The sequence below is a fragment of the Chanos chanos genome, chromosome 14 (genome assembly GCF_902362185.1).
Source record: "Chanos chanos chromosome 14, fChaCha1.1, whole genome shotgun sequence".
In the NCBI taxonomy this organism is placed as follows: Eukaryota; Metazoa; Chordata; class Actinopteri; order Gonorynchiformes; family Chanidae; genus Chanos; species Chanos chanos.
The window spans coordinates 19,617,291-19,639,297 of NC_044508.1; the positions used below are offsets into that span (position 1 = coordinate 19,617,291).

Sequence of the window (22,007 nt, forward strand, 5' to 3'; positions counted from 1 at the left end):
ATCGGTTGGTAATCCGTATTTTTCCTGTCCATATATTGTCTGGGCTAGTGCGTAGTTAGAGGAGTGATACCAGATTGCGAAATTTTTCCTTTTGGGTCATTTCATGTCATTTGAACTATAGGCATCCACCACACCATCTCAGAATTGGCTGATAATTTTTTGTCCTGAAGAATACACTCTGACATGACACATCCCAAAATCGTAGCTTCCTACTCCCAAAAACTTTGTGTAGCATTTATTAGTACTTGTGAAAACTACCTTTAAAGTTAGCATTTTTTTCATTCACAGGCATTTTTCTGATCTTTGGAGCCTAGTAACTTGGCCATAAATGCGACAAGAGTTCTGAAGTTTGGCATGCTGTTTCAATATTTCCTGTAGATTCCAAATTTGTAATTTGTTTTATGCGGGATGGAATGGGTGAACAGATATAGAGGCCCAAACGTGGTTACAAAATTCGTCTGAACCATATTTAGAGGTATAAAAAGTCAGGAAAATAAAAGTGTACAGATCCTTTTTCTTTTTTTTTTTTTTTTTTTACAGTTTCCCACACATTTATTGGCACTTTAGGAATAAATAGCCTCTGGAATGATTAAAGCATTAATGTTGGTACAGTGTCTTACCTAAATTTAGAAAAATGCTTTTCATGCACTTTGTGACAGGGGTCGTTTCACCTGGTAGCTGATGTCCAATTTACTTGAAATCTTCAGGGACCATTTTATGTATATCAAAGTTTCAAGTATGTGTTCCTTCTAGAATAAATTTTATGAGCTGCAGATTTATTGACACTTTTGTGGTCATTTCCGTGTTTAATTCTGTAACCACAAACAGTGAATGTAAAAATTTTTTACTTTTATTCAAGCCTGTAATACCTAGAAGACATTGTTTACCTTGTTTACACAGACAGATTCATTTTCCGTCACAGAAACAAAAGACTTGTTTTGGTTGTATCTTATGGACCATAACTCAGACAGTTGGAAAATCACATTACCTATACGATTCATCACAACACTGACACAGAATACTAGAAAATGTGAAAATGACATTAAGTCAGGCTTGATTTCCTATAAATGCCTTAATAATGTTTCTTGCAATTCTTGAGACAGTCATCTGACAGTGTGCACTGTCTGCAAATAAGAGCCAAGTCTTGATATTCCGGTTGTCTGAAAACACTGAACATACCAAAGTTACAGTCTTCTACTGACATAGTCCAGCAATCTCCAGATTTCCAGCAAAATGACCCACAGCCAGGACAATTTATGACTGCTGTTTATGACAACAGTTTGTATTTTGGGGTGATTAGAGAGAGGTCAGAGGACCAACAGGATGCCATGGTGTCATTCATGAAAATGAATAAGCACACTCATCACTTGAATTAGGGACAACTGAATAAATGCTGGGTACCATTTGTTCGCATCCTACGAATAGTTCCTGTACCTGATATAGCAGGACAATCAGCATGACAGTACACACTGTCAGATGACCGTCTCAAGGACTTCATGAGTACTAAATAAATTCTACACAAAAAAAATTTTGAGAGTAGGAAGCTAAAATTTTGGGATATGTTATGTCAGAGTGTATTCTTCAGGACAAAAAAATGATCAGCCAATTCTGAGACGGTGTGGTGGAAAGATTTTCCCAGTTTGGTTGAAATGACACGGAATGACCTTTTTGTTAAGCTGAGACGTGATCTGTAGATGGCAGTACAGCGTTATACTAGCGTGCGACATTGTAATGGAAAACAGAGAAGAAGACAAAAAAAAAAAAAAATCTATCCGGGACTTTGAAATGACCCCATACAAAAACAACTATGGCGCAGGTAAGGGAAAAAATATATGAAATTTAACTAAATTATTAAAGATGTCATCCACTGCATATCGTGAATGCAATATCTTTTTTATTTGTGCTAAATTTAGGCAAAAATTAGGCCTACACACAATGTCTATAACTTTGCTTGTTCGTACAAATCGCGAGACGTCAACGTTATTATAAGCTAGGTTGAACTATGGAACTTGTTGCTTTCTGCACAGAGGCTAGTTGGCTAGCTAGCAAAGACTTTGAAGAAGACAAATTAAGTCCATATATTCAGTTTTTGTATTTAATTTGTAACGTGGTCTTCTGCGTTCAGAATGAACAGTGATCTTTAGAGACAAAACAGAAACTTCTGTTGATGATTAAAATGTTAAAACAGCATCCTTGCTAGCTCCAAGTTGTTCTTCGCGCTTTTTATGTTACCATAATATAAACAAGCGCAATCGTAATGCAGTCATTGCAAACTCGTTTGCCATTCAATGAGTTTTTACCGCTCCGACTGTGATTTCAAACGCAAGTAAATTTAACCATAGAGTTACACAAATATAATTTATTCGACAGTGATCGAACTGTCTAATATTTGGTGAAACTGCCCGTGTATGAGAGAGGTTTGCGCATTTATAACGCGTTGTATGGTAAATTTTTGGTCAGAGCGGTCAGTGCAAGAGCAATTATAGCACGTTTCATTCACTGAAATCTTCTTAACCTTCTTTTAGAAAACGCCTTTAGCCATATTTATATCTGTCTTAATATTAAGGAAGTGTCAAGACAGAAGACAGAACAGTGCGCTCCAAACTCAAATAATTTGATTGCAGGATTTGAAAGGGCCTTCGACAGCTCTCGGTCCATAAATAGCATAACAGTTCAGCCGGACCTTGAAGAACAGACCTCTTACTGTAAGACGCCATATCATCGGGCAGAATCGGGTAGCGCTACAGAGATGCCATAGGAAAAAAAACGGTAGAAGCCAGTCTTAACGTTAGTGCGGAAATCTAATGACAGGCCGGTTTAGGTCCGGTTAGATGCGTTGTAGCTAGTGAACGCAATGTTACTTCTTAACAAGAGCGTGCTAAACTTATCGTTAATATCGGTGTGTGTTTTTTTTCCAGACCTCTCTCGGTAGTTCTAGCCCGCAAGGTAAGAATTCAGTCTAATTTAAATGGAATCCTTTTAAACATTTGAGGTAGTTAAGAAAAACATTACCGACTCCCAGCTCGGTAATTCAGCTGTCTCTGCCAAACCGTAGGGGGTACAGTGGGGTCGGAGGATGGTGACTTCGACCCGACCGCTGAGATGCTAGTTCATGACTACGATGATGAACGCACCCTGGAAGAGGAAGAGATGCTGGAAGGAGAGACGAACTTCAGCGCAGAAATCGATGATCTTACCAGAGTGAGTGACTGTGATACCGTTGTTTGCAACGTCTCCTCAGTGCCAATAATAGGTTAGGGTAAAATGTGTAATACAATACGTATTTCCTGGGTTGTGTAGGAAGGAGAAATGCCTCTTCATGAGCTGTTGAGTATGTATGGCTATGGTGAAGGAGGGTCCCCAGAAGAGGAAGATGGAGAGATTGATGAGGAAGAGGAAGAGGAGGATTTTGTAGAGAACGACAAGACCAGCAGAGGCATACTGAAAAGAAATAAGGTTGGCAATTAGGCGTCTAAAATATTTCTTATAAGAACTTCACAGAATGAATTTTGTTCATCTGTAAATGTTTACCTGTTCACAGAGCTATGTATTAGACTCCAGATGCTCACTTTCTTGAAAAAACTATTCTGATTTTTTTTTTTTTTTGTTTTAAACTCTTTCTCTTTTAGGAGGATGGAGTGAAGGACTCATCTGACCTGGAGGACACAAGGTCATCCAGTGATGATCCTGTGTCCTGTATCCGCTCTCACAGTACGTCTGAGCTGATTCGTTCACAAACTAGGGATTATTTTGAAGGTAAGAGCCATACAGTTCTCAGGCTTTTGGACTTTTCTCAAACTAATTTTCACCATCTCTCTCTGACCAGTGTTACTTTGACTGTCTAATATAAGTAGTGATCTGATTTCATACATAAATACATGGTTTCATACACTAATGCTTTGACTTCAGAACAGTTGAATAGTCACCAGGTAATGATCAGCAAGGAAAGCAGTGAAACACCAGAAGATCTGTAACAATTACAGGACCAGACACTTTAGTAACTAAAAACTGTCATGTTTTCAGGGTTTTTTTTTACTATGGAATATTTAACGTTCTAATCATATTGGTTCTCCTTTTTAATACTAAATCTTTGTTGTTGTAGGTAATGAAGTTGAAGATGAGTCAGATGATGAGGACTACGTCCCATCAGAGGACTGGAAAAAGGTAAAATTTATAGCGCTGGAGAACAAATTCTGAATGAAATGATAAGATAGCCATTCTTATTGAACACACTGTGTTGTTTGTTTTCCAGGAGATCATGGTTGGATCCATGTACCAGGCAGACACACCCACAGGCCTGTGCAAGTACAAAGACAATGAAAAAGGTCATTATCACTCACCACACAAACAGTCTGTGGATATGACACCTTGTTTGCCATAGCCCGCACCAGATATTGTGAATAACCAAATAAATCACATGTCATGAATGCGGATTCCCTAATAAAATTACACACCTTTACCTGTTTATCCTACACGGTTAACATATGACTGTGCTAACTGACAACTCAAAGCTGACTTATTGAAGAGGTTCGGAGTGACAGCGTGAAGTGAACCTGCTGTTGTTTCAGTGCGGTGTGGTGTTTGTATAATACTGTATCTGTGCTAGGAACTGCCATCTGCTGCTGTTATGCTTTACATCTGCTTCTAACTGTCGATGAAATGCGTACATGAGGTTGACTTTAATAAGCGATAATATGTTTCGTGAAAAAAACACGGCTCTGACGCTGTGCTGTGTCCTCATTATAGTCACAGCGTTAAAGGGCTGCAAAGCAGCTTAACAATACCTCTTCACTTAAACCCTATTCACACCCCTGCCAGGCCTTCTCTGCCTCAGTGCTTCAGAGCAGGGCTTTACACATACTGACTTTTCCTAACAGAGTATGACAGACGAGTTTGAAATGTTTCATTCATTTGTCACTTCATTGTCTCTGGGACAATACAGATCACTCTTTTCTTCACTCAGATGCGGCTGATGGTTGTCATGTGACAGTCTGACATTATGTGATGTCCGTGTGATGTGATTGATGTTCTGAACAATGAGACATTTTGTCAGATTAAACCAGACCCTGTTGTTTTGCTCTTGCTCTCTCGGGTTCTATAGTCTATGAGAACGATGACCAGCTCCTATGGAATCCAGCGTTGTTACCAGAGGACGTGGTGGTGGAATTTTTAGCCGAAGCTTCCAAACGCACGGGAGAGGAGAGTGGGGTTGATGCCATACCTGAGGGATGCCACATCAAAGACAACGAACAGGTGACACTCTCATCACCACACACATGCCATAACATGACAGTGATACTGTTACAGACATGTAACAATCTGTGACACCAACACTACACATATATGACATCACTGAGGCTGAGTGATGAAAACACTGTCAGATTACTCTGACGTCATGCATTAATCCTTCATTCTTTTTAATGTGTGGAGTAATACAGAGGTCACTGTCAAAATAGAGGAAACAGTTGAGTGAAAGATAAAGTGTGTTAAAGCAGGTGCTTCCACAAAGGTGTGGTTCCTGGATTCATTAAGAGATTAATATCTCATTATGGATGGGGTTATGTAAAGAAAGGCTCAGTCACCTGTTACCATGGCTACTGTGGCTAGAGGAAAGGGTCTCCGTGTGAGTATCTGCCACATTCAGCGGGAGTTTCGCCAGTGAAGACTGCCCAGCAGTCCGACGTCTCAGGATGAACAGTAGCAAAGTTAATGTTAGTAAGACCATCTGCTGGCAGAAAGAAACGACACGATTGGCTAACGTGATCTGTGATCAAAAGTAGGATTATTAGTGTTCTCCCAGTGTTGATTCTCCATCCGCGGCAAAACGGACACGTCAGACAGAGCTGAGAGCCAGTGGCAGTCTACTGTGTGAACAGAGAGTTTCACGAGGAACAGACTGTCAACCTTACACAGAGGGATCCCATGGTCAGGGCTCCGTACATAAACCTGCTAGCAGAAACACACAGGGACTAAACACACACATTTGTGAGTATAATGGTCCTTAGTGATTAGTGAAAGAAATCCACAAGCTTGAGTGTTTGTTTTCTGTAATTGTGGGTTTTGCTGGTGCAGTGGTGTGTGTTGTGTGTTTTCCTGCTGTGTTTAAAGTCCACTGGAGAGGGAAAGGTAAACACTAATTAATACACAGGCTCACTGAGTGATTCACCTGCACACCCTGTAGAGAGGCAGTTCTGTTCTCACAGAAACAGCCTGCTCCACCATGACAGCCGCTCCAGTCAACAGGACCCCTGGTCTTACTGTAAGGCTTGTTGTGTATGAAACAAACAAAACCCCAAATACATATGCCATGGCTAACTCAGTCACCTGAGGACAGACTGACAGGTGCTGTCGTCCTCTAACAGGGCTTGAGAGAGCCACAGAAACCATGCCATAGCTGTCCTGAAAGCTTGTGCTGGTGAACTCACACCAGATACTTCACGTTTGTGTTTCCTTTATTGTGGCGGGAGTATTGTTTATTTTATAGAGGTATTTGTATAATGTATTTTTACAGTATGATTTTGATTTTGTGTTCCTCAGGCCCTGTATGAGTTGGTAAAATGTAATTTTGACACAGAAGAAGCTTTAAGAAGACTGAGGTTTAATGTGAAGGCAGCCAGAGGTGAGATACTTTTCTCTGTCTCGTCTTTATTCAAGTTTTATGTCTGAAATGAGTCGTTTAGTTTAAGCATTTATTTTATTTATGTAAATGTCTGAAGTAATTAGACTGTTGTTGTGAACTCAGTACAGTCCGGAGTGGGTTTGTGCTGTCAGGACTGGGTTAGGATTGTCATGTGGTGAATGGCCCTGTTTACACCTTGCATTAAGATCTGATTTTGGTGATCCCATCACAAGTGGGCAGCTGTTTACACCTGGCTTTAGAATCGCGTCTCAAGTGACCACTTGAGATCGGATCTCACTTCCCCGCTCTATATGCAAATAAACGCGTAAATCATTTCAAACGCGTTACCCCTTTCACTGAATTTCAGTTTTGCTTTTTTGATTGGAGATAGTGCTTATGACATGTGAGATGTCAGACGAATTTGGTGATCACTGATCGCTGTTTTGGGACATTAAGGCACGTTAAGCTGTTTCCTTATAATGGGCGTCAATAGAGAAGAAAACGCTTAACATGAGATAACGACCGTACTCCCAGGATTTCAATTTTGATTTTTTGACAGGAGGAGGCGCTTCTGACGATGTCTGAGAGACATTTGGTGATCATTGATCGCAGTTTTGGAACATTAAGCCACGTTAAGCTTTTTCACGTCAAACGTTGCTGTTTTGAATCGGCGGGAGGCATCAATGCAGTTCCCGTGCCTAGTTTGTCAGAAATTAAAAGAAGAAGAAGAAGAGGAAATCAAAACAATATCCATTTTGCCTGTTGTTGTTGTTGCCTGTTGTCGCACTTTAATATGATTCCATTGGCGAGTGAATGTGCCTATGTGAATGAGTTTGTACTTCTGCGTAAGCAGAGGGCGTCAGTTGAGTAGGCGGTCGTTCAATGTGGTCGAGTTCACATTCGCGATTACACTGCTATAAGAATGTGGTCACATGCGGTCCAGACCACCTCTGAATGTGGTCTGAGTGATCGGATCTCTATGCGACCTCAATGCGCATTGGATGCGTTTACACCTGTACTTTTGAGCTGTCCACTTGTGATCGGATCACCATAATCTGATCTTAATGCGAGGTGTAAACAGGGCCATAGATCTGTCACTGTGGCAACCGTGTGAGTGTATCAGTCATACCGCACTGACTGCTGCCACGTCTCCACAGAGGAACTGTCGGTCTGGACCGAGGACGAGTGCCGGGCTTTCGAACAAGGACTCAAAGCCTATGGAAAAGATTTCCATTTGATACAGGCCAACAAGGTGAGACAAAATCGTTTTTCTCTTTCTCTATGCAGTCAGGCCGGTGTAAGACGTCATATGACGTGTTTTCACATGAAACGTTTGATGTTTGATCTCAGTCTGCTTGTATGTGCGGAGTGAAGCAGATATCCCTTAGATAGAGACGGAGTCCTTGCTCTGTTGTTGCTCTGTGTTTTTGTTTTGTAGATAATTGTTTTTGACTCCTAACACACTTTTCCAGGTGAGAAGTAGGTGTGTAGGAGAATGTGTGGCCTTTTATTACATGTGGAAGAAATCTGAGCGATATGATTTCTTTGCACAGCAAACCAGACTGGGCAAACGGAAATACACGCTTCACCCTGGAGTCACGTATGTCCTCCACACACACACACACACACACACTGCATGATAGTCAATAGAACTGTGTTTCACATTACACAAACCATTGATGAATATCAGTAATCATTTGAAATCTTTTAAAACTGATTTTGTTTATTTGTCATATGTGGAAAAACTTGAATGATGTCAAGAGGGGCAGACAGTTTTGGAAAGACAGCTTACTCTTCATGATATGTATGTGGAATCAAGGACATATTTGGAAAGACAGCTTACTCTTCATGATATGTATGTGGAATCAAGGACATTTATTCCCTAAGTTGATGTTACTGTGTGAAACTAAGGGAAAGGGGATCTTACAGAAAAGTTCAGTGTTCTTAACTGCAAAGCACTGAGAAGGTTAAATAAATATTGTGTTTCGTTCTGTGTGTGTGTGTGTGTAGGGACTACATGGATCGTCTGCTGGACGAGACAGAGAGCCCACCATCCTCACCTCCACCTGTCGCCTCCAGCAGTAGCTCCAACCAATCAGAAAGAGATGACAGCAGCAGTCACAACGGTGAGACTCCGCCCTCATCTTCACAGAGACGCCGTAGTCCCAGTCTAATCCATGTCTTACCCTTATATGGGTATGGTTAGGCCTAATCTGCATGTGTATAGACTATACACACATACATACTCATGACACTGCTCTTATTTGATTTCTGACTGGAGTAAAACTGTGTCTGTGTATTAGTGGACTGAGGAAAGTCAATGTATGTGTCATTCTGTGACACTAAAATGAGGTTAAAGCACTTCCACTCCCACGGGTGAAGAATGAAACAGGTTTAGTCTCTCACACACACACACACACACACACACATGCAAAGGATGTTAAAAAAAAAAAAAAAAAACCTTATGTGACACACTTAGAGTTTGCCAGTCAGTGTCTGAGTCACAAAGCCGTACCACCTACAGAACACCTCACCTATAAATGAAACAGTCAGGCAAAATACCCAGGCACACAACTACAAATGAGGGATGCAGATCTTCAAACAGCTTTCATATGATCTTCATGCTCTGTCTGTGTGTGTGTGTGTGTGTGTGTTCTCCACAGGTGTAATAAGTCACTCTACTGTAGAACCCCCCAGTTCTAATGACCTGACAGGAGATGGTGTTCAAACAAACGGACCTACACCCACCCAGCAACCCTCTACACCCCCTGAGACAGAGCCACACAACCAGAGACACTCCAACTCCACCCCAGAGAGCCGCAGTCACTCCCCAGACAACCGTGAGGAGGGTGGATCCGTGGCGGAGGAGCAGGGGCCGGCGAGACCCCTGAAGAGAGCGAGAAAAGAGGCGGAGCCCCAGAGTGAACGGAGTTCCTCAGATCTGAGCCGTGAGGGACAGGAGGGAAGGACAGAGCAGGTCTGATATGGCACAGACACATAGCCGTGCTGCGCTGGGAGAGGTCCACGCATCCTGTGGTTTGTCTGGACATAGCCCTGTTTTCACCACTGACTGATCAGCTCAGCTGTTTCTCCTCAGGGCTGGAAGGAATATCACACTTCTCTCTCTCTCTCTCTCTCTCTCCCTCTGGTCTTTCTCACTCTATATTGCTCTTTTCTCTCTCTCTCTCTTTGTGTCACTCAGATGAGTCCGTCTGATCGGATCTCTTTGTGTAATCAAACCAGATCTGTACATGCACACCTGTCAGATACATAATTCACACACTCTCCACACAACTTTGGCAGCTTAAAAAAGAAATTAGGTAACAGTTCTCCTCTGATCCATAGTGTAGATGTTACAATAGCTTTTTTCCCAGACTTTACATTTTTTTAAAATATAAATATTTAAAGGCTTAACGACATTCCAGCATTTTGTTATACTAGAGGACATATTTGAACAAGGTTTTAAGAATTTATATTGTTTCGAGGAACTGCCTTTGTAAAAAAAATATTTTATTAATCAGATATTTGTTTTCTTTTACAAGAAACACAAATGTTAGTATTTTTATATTTGATCGCTATTTATATTTTTTACGAGACGTTCGTTGGCGCGTGAGGGCGGTGGACGCGGCGCGTGTATAGTATGGCGGATTGGCCACGTTGGCGCCAATTTCTGTCGTCTGTTTCAGCTTTAGCGTGTAAAACGGTTTCAGCACTACCGTGTGTCTCAGACTGCCAGCTCCTCTTTACTGTCCCCTTTTCTACCTTACAGAAATGAGCCAATGCTTTAACTGTGTCTTTGACAATAGTGATGTTCAGTTTATAACAAGACGGTGGAAAACCTTCACACAAAGCAGGTGATTCCACAAAATGATTCTAGACGCTTGTGGCAGTTTTTATCAAGTGGTAACGTTTGACTTCTTTGTATGTGTTTCTGTACTTTTTTTTTTTTTTTACCATTGTGAATGTATACTAAATTATAGTCTATTGATTATTTTGTCGTTGCTTACTACATTTCATTTTGCGCAAAATGCGGCGAAAAATAAAGTTCTTAATTATTCTTATTTATGCTAACGAGCGGTTTTCTGCCTCTTGCATTCTGTTTTGCGGCCTTGTCTGAGTTTTTTTGTCGAAGACCTTGCCACCATGAGAGGTCATTGAAATCGCAGAGTCCAAATTCTTGAATTCTGTTTAAATTAAAAAAAAAAAAAGAAAAAAAAAGAAAGAAAACCTAGTTTAAGCCAGGTTCTCCAGCACACGTTCACTTCGCAATGTTTTCTGTTGTTATTTATTTGTTACGTAATTTAACTACCATCTAGTGTACAGAGGCTGGCCCTGCGATGGACTGGCAAAATGTCCAGGGTGTTTCCCAGCCTTTCGTCCAATGAACGCTGGTACAGACCCCAGCGTCCCCTGCGACTCTAATTAAGATAAACGGCTTAGAAAATGAACGAACGTACCGGGTGAGGTTGACAAGAAATTGTCTGTGCGTCGTCAGCCAGCAGATGGCGGTGTTGCTGCATTCTTTGATAGCCTATACCATTTACTCTGGTAATCACCACTCATGTTTGAACGTATCCATTGTAAATATGCTTACATATTTGTGCAAACACAGTGACTTTGTAGATGAAGACCGAACTGACATGATCAGCAATATCCCATAAATAGAGGCATGTCTGGAGCAGAACCAAGGAATCTCTTGGGAACTAACCTCTCTGATCCAGGAGTCACTGGACTGGACGATGCTGCGTCGCTTCGGTTAGGGTATGGAGGACTTGTTATTTAAATCAGCATTTTATGAATACATCCTCGATTATAATGTTACCTTTGGCGAGGCCAGTGTTTTCAACGTGTCCGCAAAACGGTTTAAAACAAAAACAACAAGAGTCCTCCACTAGTGGTAACACTCTCAGCTCTCTCATTGCCTCGCTTAGTTTCTAGTCAGTGCAGACGTCTTTAGAGCTATGTTTGTAACCGTAGTTTCGTTCCTCACATGTGTTCCGTCTCTAATTGGTGTGTATAACAACGTGCCTCCCTCACACAATGACTGACTACATACTATCTCTTCTCCCCTTCTTTGTCGGCTATCATATTCTTTGATGTAACTTTGAGATGAATGCAGCTATTTTTATAGCAGTTCCAAACAGCCGCGTGTAGATTGGCGGTCCCGGTCTAATTAGCGAACGTTTGCGATTTGAGAAATGTGGGAGAAGTGGCAAGAACACTGGGTCTTCATCCCTTTCTCCTTTCCACCCTCTCTGGATCAGATTTGCATATCACTCAGCCGCTTTGAATTGGCTCTTCGCTACGAGAACGAATTTCTAACAGTAATGAACGCTTAATTGCTTTTAGACTCTCTCTCTCTCTCTCTCTTTCGCCTGCTGTCACAGCTGGACTGACTGTGTAATAACTGGATAGTCACTCAGCAGGAGGGAACGGTAAATGTCAGACAGCACAAAAAAAAAAAAAAAAAGAAAAAAAGAGAGAGGGAGGGAAACTGCAATACCAGCAGAATTCTCCTTTACCGTTCAGTGGGAGAGCCCGGGTGTGGGATTGAAAAACACAAAGGAAAATTAATCTTTCATGGACAAGGATGCCAACAAGATTAATCTACAATATACCAGTAGTCCTATTGTTTCTTTCTGTCTCTGGAGAGATTAGAGTCCTCCATGCCACCAGGGGCAGCAACAGCCCAGGAAGAAAAATTCAACCACAGCAATATTTTTATTAGCAATATTGAAACCTTAAAGTGAATCATATTTTAACGTACTTGATTTATGGAAAAATCATATCTGGTGACAGTTTACAGTTACCCCTCTGTTGCTAGACTGAAAGGAGAAAAAGAAAAACCAAAAGCCAGTGAAAACATGCAGACTAGCACTGGAATCTGTTCTCTTCCTCAGTCTGAATTATATCCCAAATTAGCTACTGACAGCCTGACTTAAATCTCTCCTGTGTGGACCGGGAGCCGAGGGAATTGATGTGTGTGACCTCAGGGACAGATGATCAGAGTCAAACGCTGCTGATTAGACCAGGAGAAGCTGAAGGAAAAACCCTCAGAGGAATAATTTTACACCCCAGACCAAACCTTGTTCAACATGCATACTCTGGGCCAAGAGAACGCCAGTCAAAAAGAGGAGCCAGACAACAAACGGGACACGCCCATCCGTGTCCGTTACCGTGGCAACACCATCTGCCTCCACCACCACCTCATTTGATTTGGCTGTCTCCAGAGTCCAGCGCTGGATTCAGACGTCAGCCAAACACAGACTGACAAGCTGTGGGAAGAGCTGCTTCAACATGGAACAAGCCTAGCACACTGAAAACTAGAGGGCTTGACCCGTGTGCCGTTAAACAAAAGAGAACCGATTTATGAAACGGAGGGAGAAGAAAAAAAAAGACAATTAGAAACAAGAGACTTTTTTTTTTTTTTTTTTTTTACAATTTAATATATCAATATATAGAGATATTTATCACCAGTTGGGTTTGATAGAAACATGAGTGAGACCATTTTGGTGTACAGTACAGATATCTGATGTCAGTACAGAGTGATGCTAAGTTATAACACCCTTTCCTGTCCCCAGCCCCACCCTTCCTGTTCCTGCCTCCACCCACCCCGCCCCGCCCAACAGACACAAACACCAAGAACAAAACACAAACAAAAAAACAAGTAACACAACAACTCTGTAAAATATACATGAACAAGGCACCAATAAATTAAAACAGATAACCGTCTCTTTCAACAAGGAACAAAAAAGAAAGAAAAAAAACAAACAGATTAAATATAATTAAATATGGTACCCTCTGCTATACTTTACGGTTAAAAAGCTAAACAAACAAACCAAAAAATTAAAATCCGGGGAAAAACACTTTGGCAGATTATTAATTTTTTTAGTTACAATCAAGTAGAAAAGAAATGCAGTGCTCTTATGGTTCTTTCTTCATGTCATTTCTGGTCTTCACTCACTCGTTTTTTTTTTTTTCCTTTTCTTTTCCTCATGTCCTTCTCTGGGAGACTCATATACACATCTTCATTTTTACAGAAATGTTTCAAACATTATCAAAAGTTTCGCTGTATGAAAACGTATTTACAAATCACAATTTAAAACCGTTGGACTGCAGCAGTCTAACCCCCCCACCCCCACCCCCCACCCTGACCATCATCCAGAACCCCTGACCTCCTATGGATGTATTTACACAGTGCAGAGGAGCTTGTGGAGAAGTTTGTGCAACAATCAGAGTACAAAAATGTCTCTAATCAGGCTGAGAGATGAGACAGACAGAGAGTACGTCCCCATGTGAGAATAACACCCCCCCCATCCTCCTCACACTGCCCCCCCCCCCAAACGCTTCACTATAACATACAAAAACAAACAAAAAAACAGTTTCAACTCACAAAAAACATCTGGACATGATGTCAAATGACAGGTGGGATGACTTGATATGGGCGGCTGCCCTCAAACAGCATGATGGGAATTTTAGGGGGGGGGGGGTGTTCAGAGGACCAATCGTAAAGGAGAGTCACCAGAGATCCTTTTCACAGCCAAAAAAAAAAAACAAAAACATGTAAGTTAAACTGCCACAGTACACGATGATTTCAAGAACGGAGCACTGTACAGTTCCAGCAGAGAGTTTTTTTTTTTTTTTCATCCCAGTTCGTTCTTCCAGTTTATCCAGTGTGTGTTGTCCATTTGGGAGAAAGATAGCCCTTTCAGAAGCAACATACTAATTCACTGGGTGAGGAGGTGATTTGACAGAAATGGGAGTAATGACAAGTGTGTGTTAGTGAAAAGAGGTGGAAATGGAGGAGCAGCGTTGGTGGGTCTGTGCTCCTGGTTTTGGGAGGAGCAGGAACCACGGTTACGTATGCATAGAGTCACAACACAAAAGGAAAAACGGCCACAAAGCAACTGACTGTTATGAGGAGTTATCAAGAGACTACAGATTCTAGACGCCTGTTCTAGAAATTTCTGCATTTTTTTTTTTTTACCAAGACACACAGCATGCACCCTAAAACGTGCCTTCAAACACCTCGCTGGTACTCAGAATGGTGAGCTGGCAAAATGAGTCGCTTTATGGCGGCTGTTATAACAAAATAACTCAAAGATTTCAGCTTCCAAAGAGGTTTCAGACAAACTTCAGCTGCCTGATCCAACCAGGAGAGTCAACAGAGAGATCATCTCTGTGGGACAGACATGACCTCAGAAGCTAAATGAAAAACATCACAGAATCAAACACAGTGAAACACATAGGCAAACAGCAGATAGGCAGGTTTAAGAGTAAGTCTTTAGACAGGTTTAGATTTAGAGAAAATGCATTACCCTGTATTAACGGTCTCTGAAACAGAGACCAAATCGGTTCAGAAAAACTACACCTGGATCAAAGTAGTATCTGAGGCATTTTAAGAATGTGTAGTTAGGTCTGTTTCATTTTACAATTAAAAATATTTTCTCTTAGTTTTTCGTTTAACAATTCAAACACTTCTAGTAATATGAACGACACCGCTGTGAAAGCATCATACTTCAGGATAAATAACGAGAAATATGTCAAGTGCTCGGTTCACAGAGATTTCTCAACACTGCCACCTACAGGCCAGACAGAGCCCTGTGGGCTCATCTCAGAGCAAAAACCTTCATACAAATGTGTACTGTTCTCTAAAAAAAGATATGTAGCAGTTATGATCAACTCTCTGTTTTTTCATCACTCTTTCACACACACATACACACTCACACACACACACACACAAATACAGTAGGCCTTCCAGTGCTACTGTTGGGCCATAGCCCCACCAATCAGAGACTACACGTACTCTACAGTGACACCCTCCCCCAATCAGAGACTGCATGTGTTCTACAGTGACACTCTCCACCAATCAGAAACTGCATGTGTTCTACAGTGAGCCAAAGAGACACTACGTACCAAAGTTATGCTCTACGCATTCCTGACCAATCACAGCTAGAGTACTGAAATTCTCCCCCTTTATCGGACACTGTATGGCTCTCACAGGTCAGACAAACCTGGATTCGGGATCAAATGAGCTGTTAATGCTGGAGCACGGTGTGCTTATCTGGAGAGATGAACCTGTGTCGCACAGGTGTGTAATCAGTCCGCTTGCCGCCGTGATGACGGCCGGCTTCAGAGATAAATGACCTCTCATTTATCATGCTGAACAGTCCGGAAGGTTCTGCTGATGGGCTCAGTCAGATCCCGGGAAAAGCCTATACTCAACCCTTCATCTTCCGTCCGTCCGCGCGCGTGTGTGTGTGTAAAGCAGCACTCATACCGTCTTAAAGAGGTCACGATGTAAACTGAAAACTACAGTGAAAATCCAGGAGAAAGTTCAAGAAGTATAATTAATGTTTCAGTAGGAACGAGATAAAAGATTGATATGACACCTCTGTTTCACTTTAGTCTACATATGCACATTTACAGTAAAAACTCACTGTTTCATTTGCCTTCATTAAACACATCTCGGGCTACAGAGGGAGCTGCACACTGCTCTATTCCTGCTCCTCTGAGGGGAGCCTAAGAGCATGGAGAACCAATGGAAGACCCAGAGGAGTAAATCAGCGCTCAGCGCAGTAGAACCCGGCTGTAAAGCTAGCGAGCGTCTGACTGGCTGCGGGCTGGGCCGCCGTAAAGGGCTGTGTGCAGATCTGGGGACTGTGGAAGACAGCGAAGGCCAGAGTGGGAAACTCTCAGACCATCGTTTGATTTGGGAAATTCTACCACGCGGGCCTTTGGCTCCTACCTCTGGTCACATACACAGAGAGTTTCATAAATGTAAACTCTGTCAGGGAATGTCAGTGAATACTGTAGAACTTCATATGCTAAACCACACGGCCAGCGCGCACATGCGCGCGCACACACACACACACACACACACACACCTGCACAGGTGCTTTTTGCCTCACTCACTAGCTTACCGTTGTGGACCTTTGCACCAGCTAAGTACATTACCCACAATCCCCTGACCAGACTTCTGCCCTGTTGCTCTGCCCTCAGACCCTGCCCTCTCACCCCCAAAGCCCACACAGATTAGTCCTGTTTACCTCAGAAACTAAAACCAACAACAACAACGACATCAACAACGACGAGAACACCAGCGACTAGACAAAGGAGTAGCTGTGTGTTTCTGACAGGACACAGGAGAGTCAGGTTAGCACATGACTACTGAGTGACTACAGGGTTAGACTCCACCATCTGCGACTACTGACATACAGCAGTGGGTGGAGCAGTAGTAGTAGTAGTAGCAGTAGTAGCAGTAGCAGTAGCAGTAGTAGTAGTATAGTACAGTAGTTGTGGCAGTGGTGGAGGTGATAGTGACTGGAAGAAGGCCAGTAGTAATTAAGAGGAAGGTCTAATTTCTAATGAGCAGCAAATGGTTGACATGACAACTGAATAAAGACAAAGCCAGGTTTGTCCTTTCACTCTCAGCGCCGGAGAAAGAGAGTGAGACAGTGTGTGTGTGTGTGTGTACCCTACTGTCTCTGTGGCCTGATCTCCCCGAGAGATGCATGGAGGGGATGGAGCGGAGGACAGGAGGGATGGAGGGAGAGCGGAGAGAGACAAAACACCTCAAGGCAATCCGTCGTCTTCCGAACTGAGCGCCACGCGCTGCAGAGAGCACACACAAAAACATGTTAAACACACACACACACACGCGCGTATGCATGCAAACACGCATACACACACACACACACATACACACACGCACCCGCACATATATACACACAAGCTGCAGAGAGCACACAAAATCTGTTAAACACACACACATGCATACACATCCATGCATACAGAAACACAGACACAAAGAGGGCCAAGATAGGAGAGAGAGAGAGAGAGAGAGAGAGAGAGAGAGACGGGCAGGTAGGAGAGAGACAAAGGATGAAAGACAGACAAAATGAGAAAAGAGATTTTTGTAGCATGCAGATCCTCTCTCATCCTGTAAGCTGTGTGATCAGAGGAGAGCAGTTGTGAATCCTGTAAAAGCCCAGACACACTGGCTGTCTCCATATAGGCTGACGTCTCCATCTCTAGACCCCCGTTTCCTCAGCCTTTGCTGGGCACAGCCTCAGCAGCCTGCCCCTTAATGGAGAACTGATCCCCACACAGAACCCCGCCCCCCCCAACCACAACTACTCAACCAGTCCTCACAATAACAATAGAGTGTCGCCATGCCAACCAATCTAGAATTTTCCAGTTCTATCTCTTTGTTATTCTCTTTTCCTCAGGCCTTGATTGTAAAGGTGTTAAATGGTATATCTGAATAAACAATGGTGATGTGTAAAGAAATAAACATCTTGCTAAGGATTGTCCCGTCATCTAAGGTGCTGAGTGAACCATGTTCCTATCAGTCCAAATCAAACCAGCCAAAGGCAGGAAAAGCTCATTATCTCCTAAACCTCACCTAAATGAGACACGTTAAAGCTAAAACACACACATACATACACACACACGCACGCACATAAAAAAACAAAAAACAAAAAATGAATCAAACCCTGGGCCTGCTCAGCAGCACAAGATTAGTCTTTGAAACATATTGATTATGTAAATGGAAAATTTTTTTTTTTCGGAAATAACAGGGAACAAATTTGAGTTGATGGACAGTGGGCATGCCATGTATTCATATGCGAGTGTGAGAGTGTGTATTATTGTGAACAAGTGTGTGTGTGTGTGTGTGAGTGTGGGAGTCTGTAGCTTGGAGACATGGTCCTTTTTCCTTTGGGTGAGTACTCTCCACTCAGTCTCCGCCCACTTTCCATCCGAACCAATCCCATTTCTTTAATTCACTTTGCACTAGAAAGCATGGGCGCCCCTGAGTACCAGTGGGCTGCCGGATCTGGGACTCCGCCTCCTAAAGGCAGGGCTAGGAAGGGTTGGCGGGAGCCGGCACTCACGGCAGGGTAGACGTGCCCGATCTGTTCGGTGCGGCCGATGTGGATCTCGTCGTCATCGTCCTCGGTCGTCTTGCGGTAGACGGGGTTGTCGAAGTTCATGCTCTTGGTGTTTCTCCGTCGCCAGTTCCTCCAGACCAGGTAGCCGCCCGTGCACATGACCCCGACGACCACTGTAGCAAGGATAGGAACTGCATGCGTTTAACACACAGCCAACACGGGGAGGGGGAGGGCGTTAACACAGCCAGAGGGACACGAGAAAGCGCATCACCACTCACTCACTCTCACACACACCCCAAACACACACCCGAACACACACCCCGAACACAGCAGCCCAGGGCATCTGCTGCCTCAAACATGTCTCACAAGTGTTTGAGGTTAAGCAGGTGGGAATGGAGCAGGTTTTCTGGTCTTAATCCAATTAATTAACAATAATTCACAAAATAATGCACGACAAACCGTGCATTCCACTTAATTGCATTCCATTCCATTCACACCCAGAGTCATGCGATACATTAGACAGTAATAAGAATTGCATAACTAGTCATAATGGAGCATGACAATTCTGCCAATGGACCTAATCCACTCATTCTCCATAAAATCGTCAAGTGAGGAAGAATGACTCAATTCATGTTCTAATTACACATTTCATGGCTGGGCGTCATTTGCCGCGAAGAACTGACAGACTCTGTTGTATATGAGTTTATAATGATGGTAAACACATGTTAGGAGTTTGGAGCAGGCCGTCAACACCAACAAACACTTGAGAGACGTGTATCTGAGGCAAGACTGCCAAACACACACACACACACACACACACACACACACACACTGACACCACAGCAGATATGTAACCTCACCATGCAAAGCAGAGAGAGAGAGAGAGAGAGAGGGGGAGTGTGAGAGAGAGAGAGAGAGAGAGAGAGAGAGAGAGAGAGAGAGAGAGAGAGGCGACATTGCTATGCAAAGGCACTATATTGTGTTTCACAGTGGTGGTATTTGAAGTCCTCTCTCCTAATTTTAACTAAACTAAACTATATTAAACTAAACTAAACTAAACCAAACAAAAAACAAAACAAAACTAAATTAAACTAAACTAAACCAAACCAAACTGAACTAAATTAAACCAAACTAAACTAAACCAAACAAAAACAAAACAAAACAAAACAAAACAAAACAAAACAAAACAAAACAAAACAAAACAAAACAAAACAAAACTAAACTAAACTAAACTAAACTAAACTAAACTAAACTAAACTAAACTAAACTAAACCAAACCAAACCAAACCAAAGCAAAGCAAATCAAACAAATGAAACTACACTAAAAGAAACTAAATTAAACTAAACCAGACCAAACCGAACCAAACCAAACAAAACCCAGCCAAACCAAAGCAAACTTTTCTCATAGAGGTCTGAAGACCAGGTATGATCATAGTAGGAGAGGCACATTCTGAGCCACTTTCAAAACCATTACACTCTCTCGCTCTCTCTTGCAGTCTCACTGTATGTTTTACTGAGTGTTTTTGGGTGGAATAATCATAACTTGTCTTTGAGGCTGAAGTTAATATTTGAGCATAATCTCCAGACAGTGTTACAGGCATTTCTAAGATGTGTTACACAGTTATGAGAGCTCTGTAATTGTCCATCATCTCTAAAGCGAAGCATCACCAGAGAACACTGCGGACACAATGCTTCAGGCCGGAGCAAGCTGATTGGCAGGGATACCACAGACAGAAGCTGAGGACGCAGAGCAGAGGGGAACATGCCAGTCATCTAGCACTGAATATAAATGCTTACCTATGGGTATGACAATGCCCAAAACAGCCACTGTGATATTGCTTCCCAGGAGGTAGTGATCGCTCCCCGCTGAGAGAGACAGAGAGGGGGAGAAAGTGAGAGAGAGAATTAGTCCTGTCATTTCTTCATTACACCTTTCACTGTCAGGACACTAAAGCACCAAATTGAATTCCAGGGAGGGAAAGAGATGGAGAGAGAGAGAGAGAGAGAGAGAAAGAGAGGAGAGAGAGATATGAGGTTGGCAGAGGGCAGTTGTTTTCCCTCTATAAAAGATGAAGAGAATCAGTCGTCACTCTTATAAGCTATGGTGACCATTTGCTTTGGAGTTTCCTCATAGATTCTAGCTCTTTCTGTCTCTTCACAGAGAAATCTTCTCTCCTCCACCTTCTCCTTATCTCCAATCCCTTCTTTTCCCTTAGAAAACCTGTCTGTCTCCACCGTCCATCAGTCACTCCCCAAGAATAAATCCACGCTCAATCTCGCAATTAGCATGTGATTCTCAGTGAGGCAGAGCGTAATTAGAGCCTGCTAATGGGGAGTGTGTATATGTGGATTAAGAGACCAAAGACATACAAGACCAGACTACAGATAGGGAGTGATTACTCTGTGAGAGAAATCCATACACGCTTGCAATGCTTATGAATCGCATAATAAATACGACCGGACCTTCAGATAGAGCGTGACAAAACTAGTCAGGCAAATACTATGATTGAATATTACATGCCTCATAAATTAGGAGAAAAAAAAAAACTAGCATTTAAGTCAACATCACTTATATCAAATTCTGGAACTGGATAGAATCAAATATATGTTATTATCTTAGAACGAGAAGCAGAGATGCAGTCAAATGTTTCAGGGGAAAATTTATCCTCTCTCCCAAACAGACTGCAGCATGATTTTACTACGCATTAAAAACCTTAGTGCAGCCCCACAACAGAGACATTTATTTTGGGGTGCTATGGTAGGCAGTTTTTATGGTGCCACACACAAACACACACACACACACAAAGACACACACACACACACACACAAACACAAACACATACACACACACACACCACTCCTGATTCCCACTGACAGTCAGAGTTGTTAGTCTTTAAAACGGAGTGTGTGCTGCAGTGTCAGGTCTGCTGTTGGCTTTTATCCTGAGTGTGTTGCATTCTGTTCTTCCTCTCATTCATCCTGATGTTACACATCTGTAAGAGCTGACACAGGCCAAACTCTGTGTGTGTGTGTGTGTGTCTTCTAGTAGTACCCCCATTTTCCAGTGTTATCTTTCTCTGTCAGTGATTTCCAACACAAAAGTGAGGAGTGCTCTCTCTCCTTCCTCCCAAACACACTGTGGCTTTAGCTTATAGCTTTCCACTGACAGAAAGTTGGTCAGAGAGTTTTTCAGAGAAAGTTTCTGCTCTACTTGCTGTGCAGGCTTTTTCTTACTGCTCTTTAGAGTCATTCTTAGCTGTGGAGAGAAGCAGAAATTGCAGCGATATATGGTTCCTTGCAGCGTATACCTGCCTTCAGTGCAACAGGAGGGGGATCTAAGGCTGCAGCTCTGTGGTTCTGTGGGCTGTATAAAACATGGCAGGCATAAATATTTCACGTGCAATATTTACGGCCTTTCTGCAGCTGCGGCTTCGACCGGCACGGCGGCAGAACAGCCAGGGGTTTCAGAAGACGGCTGGAGTGGTTCAAATTTT

General features: G+C 42.6%; 2 protein-coding genes across 3 annotated transcripts in view; one reads left to right on the top strand and one right to left on the bottom strand.

Moving 5' to 3' along the window:
• Positions 1 to 1,774: 1,774 nt before the first annotated feature.
• mier1a (mesoderm induction early response 1a, transcriptional regulator) lies at positions 1,775 to 10,112 on the top strand. Of its 2 annotated transcripts, none has more exons than XM_030791259.1 (13): positions 1,775 to 1,816; positions 2,919 to 2,946; positions 3,056 to 3,201; positions 3,301 to 3,456; positions 3,630 to 3,756; positions 4,103 to 4,164; positions 4,253 to 4,325; positions 5,102 to 5,253; positions 6,538 to 6,619; positions 7,777 to 7,871; positions 8,092 to 8,219; positions 8,630 to 8,745; positions 9,283 to 10,112. In XM_030791259.1, the coding sequence occupies exons 1-13, from the start codon at positions 1,808 to 1,810 to the stop codon at positions 9,600 to 9,602; spliced, it is 1,494 nt and encodes a 497-aa protein (XP_030647119.1). In that variant the 5' UTR covers positions 1,775 to 1,807; the 3' UTR covers positions 9,603 to 10,112. The 2 variants fall into 2 exon arrangements, with proteins under 2 accessions (XP_030647119.1, XP_030647120.1); XM_030791260.1 differs by having other exon boundaries at positions 8,173 to 8,219.
• A 6,959-nt stretch (positions 10,113 to 17,071) lies between these two features.
• Positions 17,072 to 22,007, bottom strand: part of lrp8 (low density lipoprotein receptor-related protein 8, apolipoprotein e receptor) — a 133,634-nt gene continuing 128,698 nt past the window's right edge. Inside the window, exons 17-19 of the mRNA XM_030791150.1 lie at positions 20,311 to 20,379; positions 18,517 to 18,704; positions 17,072 to 17,233 (exon numbers count right to left, since the gene is read on the bottom strand). Coding sequence (XP_030647010.1) covers positions 17,195 to 17,233; positions 18,517 to 18,704; positions 20,311 to 20,379 — 296 coding nt within the window. The 3' untranslated portion in view covers positions 17,072 to 17,194. The remainder of the gene's footprint in view (positions 17,234 to 18,516; positions 18,705 to 20,310; positions 20,380 to 22,007) is intronic.

Coding starts and splice junctions, on each gene's coding strand:
- mier1a (XM_030791259.1), top strand. Junction 8,220..8,629: donor ACGCTTCACCCTGGAGTCAC/GTATGTCCTCCA, acceptor GTGTGTGTGTAG/GGACTACATGGATCGTCTGC. Junction 8,746..9,282: donor TGACAGCAGCAGTCACAACG/GTGAGACTCCGC, acceptor TGTTCTCCACAG/GTGTAATAAGTCACTCTACT.